The sequence below is a fragment of the Acanthisitta chloris genome, unplaced genomic scaffold (genome assembly GCF_000695815.1).
Source record: "Acanthisitta chloris isolate BGI_N310 unplaced genomic scaffold, ASM69581v1 scaffold513, whole genome shotgun sequence".
Taxonomy (NCBI): Eukaryota; Metazoa; Chordata; class Aves; order Passeriformes; family Acanthisittidae; genus Acanthisitta; species Acanthisitta chloris.
The window spans coordinates 48,650-60,448 of NW_008663052.1; the positions used below are offsets into that span (position 1 = coordinate 48,650).

At 39.2% G+C, this 11,799-nt stretch overlaps 1 protein-coding gene across 1 annotated transcript in view; it reads right to left on the reverse strand.

Moving 5' to 3' along the window:
• Positions 1–2,234: 2,234 nt before the first annotated feature.
• Positions 2,235–11,799, reverse strand: part of KEL (Kell blood group, metallo-endopeptidase) — a 20,742-nt gene continuing 11,177 nt past the window's right edge. The window contains exons 7-16 of the mRNA XM_009070828.1: positions 11,295–11,418; positions 10,694–10,804; positions 9,557–9,655; positions 8,925–9,002; positions 8,375–8,478; positions 7,415–7,525; positions 5,398–5,465; positions 5,006–5,163; positions 4,098–4,190; positions 2,235–2,782 (exon numbers count right to left, since the gene is read on the reverse strand). Coding sequence (XP_009069076.1) covers positions 2,606–2,782; positions 4,098–4,190; positions 5,006–5,163; positions 5,398–5,465; positions 7,415–7,525; positions 8,375–8,478; positions 8,925–9,002; positions 9,557–9,655; positions 10,694–10,804; positions 11,295–11,418 — 1,123 coding nt within the window. The 3' untranslated portion in view covers positions 2,235–2,605. The remainder of the gene's footprint in view (positions 2,783–4,097; positions 4,191–5,005; positions 5,164–5,397; positions 5,466–7,414; positions 7,526–8,374; positions 8,479–8,924; positions 9,003–9,556; positions 9,656–10,693; positions 10,805–11,294; positions 11,419–11,799) is intronic.

Genomic DNA, 11,799 nt, shown 5'->3' on the forward strand with positions numbered 1-11,799 from the left:
TTTTATAATGGAAAAGTACAGGAAAGGAGAAAAGGAAGAAGATGCAAAGGAAGGAGAGCCAGGAGAAAGCGGTTTCTGAAATAAGAGATTTCAAAATCAGAGGAATAGAGACAAGAAAAGGGCAAGAGAAGTAGCGAGTGGAAAGTGGTATGAATGCAAAGCTGCTTAGGGTGAAGGAGGAGACGGACACACACTAAGGGTGATATGGATTTGGAAGTTAAGAAAGCAGGGAGAGAAAAGCAGGAGGGAAGCAGAGGTATAAAGGATCCGAGTATGAAAGAACAGAACAAGAAGAAAGCTTATGGTGTCCCCTTTTCCCCCTCAGCTGCAGACTGGGAAGAAATGGAGGAGATTTTTGTGGCCTCATCAACAGGGGAAGGAATGGAAGTGATCGATATGGTGCAGCCTGAGGACTATGGGACAGTGAGCAATTCAGCTGTGAAGGATCTGCAGTTGGATCTGATGCTTTTCCTGAAGATTGGCAGCATTGTTCTTTTTTTGTTCTGCATAACATAAAGCATGGAATAATTTCTGTGGTCATGGATCACAACAATTTGAACATCTACCCATGTTTCATGATCTACAGAACAATACGGTTTCTGTTCACCGACCACATCTCAGGGAACTTGCAACACCGAAGACAAGGTTAGGGACCTTGTGCACATATTGGAAGCATTTTCCTTTTTCCTTGAGAAACACAATAAATTCTCAGTCCAAGACTCATGTAGTACTTTTTTCTAAGCCAGACTTTGCTTCTTTCACTTCACGTATGATCTTTGCGTAAAAACATCATAGTTAGTAATAAGAATTGATCCAACTCACCAGCTTCAGGGCTGACCCTGTCTTTGAAATAGAATATTCATAAACTCATTGTATACTCTAAGAAAAAAAAAAGCAAGTGTATCACAGGCAACTGTGACCTGTGACTTCCCCATACAATTAACAAGATAGATACAAGTAAAGCTAAAGGTTTCTGAAAATGCAGACTGTTAATAGATTTTGTCTTTTCTAAACATTATAAACACAGAAGCCAAGTAGTCTCAGAACACTGAAATAACATCTATAATGCACTCAAGCTCTTCTACAATCTTAATTGCTATTAGCATCTGAAAGAAAGACAGTCTGGTCTGGACATGCTGTTAGGACAAAATCAGTTGAATGAGTGAAGGAAGAGTATACATGATTTAAATGGTAACAACAATTTATTAATATTTTAGTTAATGAAAACAAATTCTCTGAACAGTCTGTTCTTGGATAACATTTTGCTGCATTGGTCAGCACTTAGGAAGGACTAACACAGTTATTTTTATAATGCTTATAATGCTTATAATAAAATATGTTTCCATTTGCCATCATGTATTCCACAAACAATCCTCAGGCAGACAATATAATAAAAATGTTCTCATAATCAAGAACAGTTTGAAGAGTATGCAAAAGGTAGTATTATTTTGTATACTTATTAACTTCAGTAAATTTTAGAACATCCATAGAAATTTTCTTATTATGAGAAACTGAAATGGATTTAATTACTTGAGAATGTAATTTAGGCACTTCTGCTACCCCAAAACATGTTGCTCCTTATTCTGTTTTTCCTCTGAAGTAAATTAATGACCAAAATTCCATTTTGAGTAGAAAGTAAAACCTTACACAGCTCTGCTTCTCTGTTTGGATGGTAAATATTTACAAATGTAGGAATGAGAGAAATTTTAGGGATGAGAGAACATTTAGGGATGAGAGAACCAGGTTCATGATCCAGACGAGTTCTTGGAATTCCAACTGTTCCATCTTAGAGACTTCTAGAAACTCTTGTGACTGTTCCATACTCTACTCTCAACCATATCCTCGACCCTAGAGACTAAAAAGAGTCTTGTTGGAAAAGAAAGCTGAAAGAGATTCTGCTCTCAGCACCCAATTCCCCTCCCATCAATGGAGATAAGCCTTCCTCTTTCCTCTTTTGCATTTTATGAGTTTTGCTGATGAAACAAAAGCAGAATAGAGAAGGCCTTCAGTAACCTTCATTATTAAGTGACTTAACTTTCATACTAGAAACTGTAGCCACTGAGCCTTTCCTAGTAGCCGCCTCCATTTACTAGCAAAAGGATAAGATTCTTCCCTCTCTTTGTGAGATTTGCACAGTAACCCATAGGATTTTCCTAAAAGCCATTATTACATGAACAAGTCTTAGAGCTCCAGCTTACTGACCTGTCCATTCATCACTGGTGTGAGGCTGCTGGAGTAGACAGGAAAATGTGCTGAACAGAGGGACTAATAATGTAACAGTCTCTCTCTTTACAACTCCTCAGAAAGTTGCTGCTTACTAGAGACTGACTAGTAACCTTGCTGCTTTGGAACTTGTTAAACTCCAGAGTTTTCACATCTGAGGCAGAGTACTGAGAGCCTTGGAGGAGATGCTCTTCACTTACAAGCTCAGTTTAAGAATTTCCCTACCATCAACTGCTGAGGAAAGGATAACAAGAAAAGGGAGGTGCAGGAGTGAATAAGAGCATCATGTCACCCTGGAGGCCCTGAGAAGATGGTCACACTTTCATGGGCCAGGCCTTTCTCTCCCTAGGGTCATCACTCTCTTCCTCCTTTTCCATCCAGATTACCAGATGCGGCATTTGTTGTCTGGGTTCATTTGGGATCCACTGGAACAGTGGAAGTGCTTGGAAAAGTCCTGGCTATTGCTGACAGGCCCACAGACACGAAGTGGCAGGGGACTATGTGGATCTGTGTTTAGGGAAGACTGTAGTTTCTCTGGATCCTGATGTCCACACATTGCCTGAAAAAAAGCAGACAGAAAAGTCAGTTTTGCTGAAAGCTGTCATGTGAACAAGACTAAAGTCTCCTCATGCCTCTGTGCACCTCTCTGAGGTTGCTGGTATAAACAAGGGAGCATGCATGCATGGCTGCCAACAATGTTCAGATCTTTGCTTTCACCACTGCAATTTCTGACTCTTTTCCCTTTCCCTAAACTTCTCTGTCCCTATTTCCCTGCCTGACAAGGCATTTGCAATTTCTCTATTCTACATAGACAGCATGCATGGAATTTAGGCCACCTTGGACTTTAGGCTGATGCAACCTTGGACTGCATCTAAAATAGTGGTATAGATGTTGTCTCAGTGTCTAGATTCAGCTTCTTAAGCAAAAGCAGGGAGTGCTAATCAAGAAAGGAAAGCACTTACACAGAATTCCATTACTACTTGAGAGACTCAGAGGAGGGTTATGTGACTTTACTGGTGTTAAACTGGCAACACAAGTCTTCATTCCCTGATAAAAATCTCTCTTTATTCTCTGAATAAAGACTGATTTCAGTCTTTATTCAGTCTTTATTCAACAACAAATGATGCAGTAGCTGTGGATAGCCTCTGAAATGCGAATCTTGCCACCAAGATCCAATAATCTGCTTTTTTACACACTGCTCTGACCTAATCTTAATACATTCACAAAACATTTCCCATTGCACAGTTACAGTAACTTACAAGGACGTGACTTTTCTGAGCACAGAAATCCAACAATCTATCATGAGGAACTTGATACACAGCTATGCACAACTGCACAACTTTGCAGAAATCCTAAAATCAGGATCCCACAGAAATCTCAAACTAAGTGTGTTAGGTACTTCTAGTTATTTATCTCTAAATAACATTTGAATCTTTTTATCACTACCAGTCACTCAGAATGATATAACATCTAGCTATTCACCATGACAGAGAGGCAAACGAAGAAAGGAATGGACAGGTACATGACTTTTACAGTGAGGCTTCTCTTTCCATGTGTAAGATTGCTCACAACAGCAAAAAAAAGGTACACAGAAGCTGGCAATGAAGCATGCTTTTCCTGACACAGCTTGTCTGCTACGAATTAATTTGGGTAGATTTCAGAGCTTTATAAAAGATACATTTGCAGACAAGCCTTTTGTTAGTTTTGAGACCCGTAACAGGTTAGGAGCTTCTAAATAAGATTCGAGTCTCACAGAATCATCACCTGTTCTGTGAAGAGGGGGAAAACTGTCTGAATATTAAGAATGACAAACTGAAATAATATGGAAGAAATAGAGAATGAGACAGACACATGACCACCCCTGAATTCATTACATGAGCAAAACTGAGGTAGAAAAGTTGATCATGTGAAAGTCCAATTGTAGGTAAATCCTCTTCTTTGTGCTTTTTCAGCCAGTTCTTATAGGCCTGTGGAGAAAAAAAAATAATCCTCTTTCAGACAGGATCCCAAGCACGTCTCTTCTGTCAATGAAATATATCAATTTAATATATATTTAATAAGTTAGCAAGTTTGTATCTCTCTTCTCACTCTGAAACTCTCTGCTGCTGGCCTTGTCCCTAATAACTCTAAGGCAGGAGAGTAACAACATAATTCCTTTCCTTCCCGTTTCAGATACAACTAAATACATTGCCGTAAGAGAAGATGTGATAACTACTATGGAAGAATGAAAATTACTTTCAAAGCAAGTCACAAATATCTGTGTATAAATTAAAAGACTTTCTACCTCTCAACATTCTTCATGCAAGAATGAAACAAGTCCCATCTTAGACCTAGGGATCTCACAGCACCCTCAGTAACTAAACTGCTGAAGTACTGCATGAGGAAAGAAAAAATTCTCTCCAGAATATTGCTGAAAACATCATTATGGAGTCAGTTTATCATGACATAGAATTCTATTTCATGTCTCAGCTTACTTCCTCAAGTATAACATATAAATAATAGCATGCTTTTGTATGCATGACATAAATGGGGAAGTAAAGACAGTGAAGAGGACAAGTTGTCTTACATGGAAACAGTGAGGTTATCAGCAAAGATTTGTGAGGAAACTATGTCTGGAATAAGACAGTTCATGCTTCACTGGCACAGGTATGCAAGAAATCTGGAACTGGAGCAGCATGTAGGAGCTGATAGCAGAGCTCATAGCAGCTGAGCTGTCTTGTGACATGACAGCTGAATTGTGTGGTAAAACTATGACATCACAGAAGTGAGTAAACTACAATACCTGGTAAGCGATGGCAAGCCCTCCAGTGTCAGCTGTATTCTCCAACAGTGTAAAAGTACCACTGACATTAAAGCTGTAACTTTCATACTGTTCAACCAAGCAGTCTATAGATTTTTGGAGTGCACTCCTGTTGCATGCAGGGCAGCCTTCAGGCAACACTGTTGGAAGAAAAAATCCTAGAAGTAAAGCTATTTATGGTATACACCTGTGTTCCTCACATTAATCACTGATTCTTCTTAGTAGTCAGCATGGACTGGGTTGGGTTTTCCTTACCTTCAATTACATTAATAATATATGTATACATTGATACAGGGACCAGGAATTCTGATCCCCTAAGGGAAATCACTAGTGGGACCAAGAAGAGTAAACAAAGACACCAGAGCAGTACCCACCATAACCATAGAATGAGTGAAGAATTTCATGTGCCATGAAGACCCCAATGGCTCCAAAGTTCACAGCGCTGAAACATAAAGACACAAAGAGTGCTTTTGGAAAGAAAACAGGGTAGATGAGCACCCTTTATAGCCACTGAACACAACTGTAGCTCCCTAGGAGCATTCTACTCCAAGAGTACATAGAAACACATTCTATTTATTGTTTCCCAGATGTGTAAAAATGCAAATACAAGTGTAAATTATCCTAACAAAGCTTAAAATTGTTCTATGGACTCAAAGTATTTGCAGCTAATAAGCCATCATAATAATGAAGTGTCTATGAATGAAATTCCACCTTTATTAACTATAATGACATGCACTGATGTAGAAATACATACTTATTTACCCCTTTCTGTCTGAACTGCTGCACAAACAGCAACTGTAATGGTAACCATACAAAAGCAGGATGTTTGGAAAAGCAGTATGGCAACAGTTGTCTAGTGACACATGATCCATAAAACTGGCAAGGCAAATTGAAGTCATGAAGGTTTGACTACAATTACTCTGGTCTAGCATATGCAATCTTGCTACAAGAAAGAGGTTGGACTAGAGACCTTCAGTACGTCTTTCCAAATGGAATTTCTATGATTCTATGCAAAGAATTTACAAATAGTCACACAAGGAAGAGTACACTCAAAATGCATTTCTGTCACATGAAATTATGGGCTCATTCTTTCTTCTCATGCACTGATAAACACTGCTGAGGCATGAAATTATTGTACTAGATCATTATTACATTACTGAGAACTCAGTAGAAAGTGACAAGAACAGAACAGTTCATCTTCTCTTAGAACTGCTCTTTCAGAAGCTCTGCAGCTGATAACTTATAAATGTTGCCCAGAGAAGTTGTAGATGTCCCATCCCCGGAAGTGTCCAAGGTCAAGTTGAGTGGAGCTCTGAGCAACATGGCCTATGGCAGGGAGGTTGGAACTCGATGTTCTTTAAAGGTTCCTTCCAACCCAAACCTTTCTATGATTCTGTGATACTATAACAACTGTATTGCTTTGCTGACTTCTTATTTCAAAAATTATCCTCACAGTCTTCTGAACTGGCGTTTGCCAGTAAAGTTTAAACTCTGGAGCATCATCTGAGAAAATGCTATTGTGCCAACACACCAAAAGCTGATACAGTTTGACTTATCAGTCTACTTAACTGAGGTGACAGTGAGAAAAATGCATTTTACTAACACTGAGAGGAATAAGAAGCTGTAGACACGTTTTCAGAGAGGAAGAGTACAGTAAGTGACAGCCCATACCAGTATGGAAAAATATTTATTTTCTATTATTCTTTTGAGCTGTCCTTTTCTTCATACTGTAATTAATTTGTTAAATACTGCAAGCACTATAAGATAACCATGGAGAATATAATTACTTTTAACTGAGAAATGTTTCTTTCAAACTTCAGCCATTTGCCACAATGTGAGCTTGTCTTTCAGTACAATGGTATTAGGAGACGTACCCATGCCATTGTGAGACAAAAAAGGACATTGAATGGTATGTTTACAGTCAACTCTTTTAAGTGCTTTTATTATCAGAAAAAAGATTGCTTAAGAGATGTGTTCCATATGATGAAAGAACCCAACTGGGTTGGATTTCTATGGGTTAGATTTCTATGGGTTAGATCTCAGGAATTCTTGGAATCTAGAAAATGAGAAGCAAAGGTGAAATGAAATGTCTTCTTTGCAGTTAACCTACATGTGACTTCTGCCTTTTTGCTCTGGAGTAATACACTTCGCTTAGTTTAGTTTCACCTAGATTCTGATTTTGCTCCAGCAGAGTCAATGATCACTTTCTTTCAGAATTCATAAGGCAGTATCCATCTAGCTTTAGAAAAATCTGGTTTTCCTCTCTTTACTGTGTCTTTCTGGGATGCAGTAAGAAAAAGAGGTTAAAGATAGACCCATTAAGATTCTTTCTGGAAGTATGATGCAGCCCAGGGACTACATTCAGTTTCCACATTTGCAACCACTCCATACCTGGGAAACTGCAGGTGGAAAAAAGGGCTGCGGAACATTCCAGCAGGAAAGACCACCATGTGGTGCCTTATTGAATAGTATGAATGCACACTCCAGGGGTACACGTGCCAGCTAAAAGGGAAAAAAAAGAATGTATTAAATCCTTATCTCATACCTTGCTCGTTTCCTCCACTGAGCTAGCAAAATTAACCTGCTCAGTTCAGCTGTTAGTACAGCAGTAGCAAATGATGAAATTCACATTCTCTAGAGTTAGAGGTGTTTAAAATAAATCTTCACGTGTTTACAGACTGCCAGAGCTTGGCTTTCATACGCATGAAGGCATTCTTCCTCACAGCTTCCCTGTCATGTAAGTCAAGATTGGTATGAAGTCCTGCACAGAATACCCTTCAGGAGGTGTAAGGCCCTAAGCATGCTTGTCAAAGCTGCCTTCTAAAGCAGCCTATATACTGCCTTTGAGGTGACTCTGCCAGCATTCATGATACCATGGTGGTTTGCTGTTTGCTTTGCTATGAAGTCCAGAAGAACCAGCTATCCCTGTTACTTAAGAGTACATGGGCAAAAAAAAAAAGTGAGGGCGTTTTTAAGAGTCTGGGGCACTCACCACAATGGTGGGGTATTTTGGCAGCATGTGATCAGGCTGAATGCAAGACAGGCTGCCAGATTAAAGGCTTTTTAAAGCAGGATGAAGTAATGCAGACTCACAGCAACATTCAGAACTGGTGAAACCACATTTAGAAGTACTGTGTCTGATTCTGCCCACTGCCCCCCACTTAACCTCCCTCTCTTTCCACAGTGAGAGATATAAACATACAGTTGGTCACAGTTCTGAGTGACCTGCTCTAGCTGATTCTGCTTTGAGCAGGAGGATTGGACTGAGGTGATCTCCACAGGTCCCTTCCAACCACAGTTAGTTCACAAGTGTGTGATTCTGTTACAATTTTCAATCACTATCTGACTTACTTGTTCTGTGAGTGATGCTGAAGGAGTTTCAGGTAGAAATTTTCCCTCAGTACTTTCAAGCAAGCCACCACATTGAGGAAAAATGTGTCTTCATTTATCTCCAGCTGAGGAAAGAGACAGGTAATGTGACTGTCATAAGGCACATGCATGGAATGAATTGAACGGTATGAGAAAAAGAAAAGACCCACAGGTCAAAAAAAAAGGTTAATCAAAAGAGAAATCAATAGGATACTTGTAGATTTTTTTTTCTCAGAGTTCTTAAGACCTTCAATTTAAGATATGACAGGAATGTTATCTCCAGGCCTGTCCCAACACACAAACAGATCAAAACAGACTTCTATCAGGCCAGCCACTCTAAATAGGACCTAGCACAGGCAACAATATAGAAGCAACAGATGAAGGTTCTCTGGGCCCATATATTCCCAGAAAATGAGCAGTAGGAAATGTACATGTTCCAGAGGTCATTGCTTCTTTTATAAGCAGGCAAGAGAGCAGTGATACATGTAAACTGCCAATAAATAGGCAGGCATGTTTACATTATATCGCTCACATTCTGGTATTCCAGGTTCACTTTGGCAGTCTGGAGTATGTGAGCTGGATAGCCAATCTCCACTTGTAGTTTGGAAACCTAAAATAATAAACAAAATAATACAAGAAAAAAAATTGACAAAAAGAAACATGATCAATCAAAGGCTTTACATTCTGCAAGTCCTTTTAAATGCTATTTCTAAAAAATATAAACATGATCTGTGAATCAGCCCTTCAAAATGACAGCTAATCTGTTTCAACAGGACATCTGTTACTCTGTTTTCTTAACTGTACAACCTGGGGCCTATTGTTGCTCTATTCTTTTACTTTATAGCATTTCCTTCTGCCATTCAGCTTTATAGTTTTTAGCCTCTCTAGGTGTATAAAACTGAATTGTATCCCAATACAATTAACTCAGAGTATCCATGGACAAACAAAAACTGAGCCTTTCTATGCCTACCCATCAGCGTGTGTACATATGTGTGATGGCACTTATAAAACCACCTGCAATTTTCAGTATGTATAAGATATCTATATAAGATTGTGTGCCTGTAGAAGTAGGTAGGAATACATGAAGGTGCAGGACTCTTCCATTCCTTCTCAAAAGGCCTCAAGGAAAAGAAGAACTCAGTAACTTCTGCCTTCTGTACGCACCAAGACCTTAGCATTTTGGCGAGTCTGTTCATCCATCCACTCCAACTGATCCAGTCGGCCATAGACAGCATCTTGGATCTCAGAGAACATCTGCTCAGCCTGCCATGGAAAAAAGAAGGCTTGGTCACAACTGAAAAAAACAATCCTTAGGCTCACCTTCCCACATTCCAGCACAGAATTATTGGGGGAAATAATCTTTTGTGATGAAAGAGGAGATTTCCATTTCTACAATGATTTAGGCTTAAGTTATTTGGCATCCAGTTTTTCCTCCCAGGGTTCACTGTTCTCTCCCACACACCTTTTCATCTTGCCTCTCACAGTAACTAAGAGGGAGACAATTCCTTTTCATTCAATCCCTTTTGGGACAGGAATGGACCAAATAATTTTCCCCTTTTTTGAATAAAATGTAAATTCAGTATCACAAGTATTTCATGCTGGTATCTCCCTTTCTAAAGTTATGGCAATCTGAGTCTCTTCTGAAAATTGTTCTATTCATTCAGTGTGATGCTTCACTACACATAGTCTTAGTTTTCCCATTAACTTTTCTTGGTGTTATTTACTCTTATCACTTTACAACTGCAAAGTCTGTAAAACCTGGTGCCTACACTAACTTTCCTCAAAAGAAAAAGGAACTCTGACTGTCAAAGGGAAAAAAAAGGAACATTTTCCACACTGTAGGCAGGTGTTCCTTTTACTCCAGATCCACTCAGAATATTTTGACATTGATCTGTTTCTGTATAACCAGTCATATGGTGGCTTAATGGCTTTGCATTGAAACTCTTATTGAAATATATCAGATTGGTGATGAATACTGTTAATACTGTTATTCCAGGGAGCACATTTAAGGTTGCATGCATTTGTAGGGCTGTCATAGCTATTGGTGCTGCCCATATGACTTTGCTAACAGCTGAGACAGTTGCATATTAACACCGTTTACTCTAGCAATGACAGCAATGTCTTATTCTTACATATTTCACTCCTAAAATAGAAGGGAAAGTGTGTAATTACACGAATATGTAAAAAGGTATAAAACCTATACATGATTTTACTGTCTTGATGTGGTCTTAAGCTGGGATGTTAAAAGAAGAAAGAGATGAAACCAAGCTCTGCTTGGGGGTTAGGAGGATGAATACCTACAAGCTTCTTGGTCTGCTGAGGGAAAATTTCTTGCACAATCATCTTCCCTAGAACTGGCTCAAAGAAAGTGGTGGTATCCGTCAAGCACTTCCTCCAGCGCTCAGCTGGGAGCTGTAAGAATAGAGAAAGAAATAGAGACACATGAGGATGATGACAAAGAATTAGGAAGTCAATAAAAAGATATGTACATGTGCAGTAGCATATACCATGATGTCTAAAAATGACAGCAGTCATTAAGTAATCTAGTTCTGTCTAAGCTACCTCAGTAAACTTTGATCAAGTAAAACATTGATTTATTTATGATTTACTCCACTTACTTTCACACTAGATGAAGACTCATATACTGGATGAGAAAAATGCATAGAAGAAAGGTGACCATCTATGTTGTTCCCTACTCCATGATACAGTGCACTTAGCTCTCTAAAGTTTTGTGCATCACACATTTCTCTGAGAAAAAGCATTTAATAGCTTAGTGAGAGCAATTTTCCTCCCCAAATCAAAGAAACTCCATCCACACAAGGCATCAAGAGAAAGTTCATGACATGGCCTAGAGTGTTCAGCTACTGGGGAGATTGAAGAAGGTGATTAAAGGCTAACTCACCATTCTAGATCCCATTTTTCCATAAAGAATCTTATCTAGCTCCAGCCGTGCATCTTGGAATCGACTGTCAAGGGCTGGGGAGAGATTCCCAACCAGACAAACAATCATATAAATGTGAGGGACCCTGTAGGAAAATGACATTTAGAAAGACTGAAGATTGGAGGCTGGTCACCACAAACACAGAGGTGAGGCAAGTGTCAGAGGAATAACTTGATGTGGAAGAGGAACACTAGGAACCTGAACACTGACAACAAAGTACTCCAAATGGGCTACACCTGGGGCTATCAAAGGAGTATGATTTCACGTGAGTCAACCAAAGAAACTCCTCAGAACACTGAAGATTCGAGGGGTATTTGCCTGCTAGGGCATAGGATTCTTTATGGGAAGTAGGAGAAAGTTCATTTTTAGGATTGGGTGAAACTTATCACAGAATATTTTGAGAGGTCTGGGGGTATCTGTGAGATTTATTATGGTATGTTTATAGAATGGACCAAAGGCAGGGAAA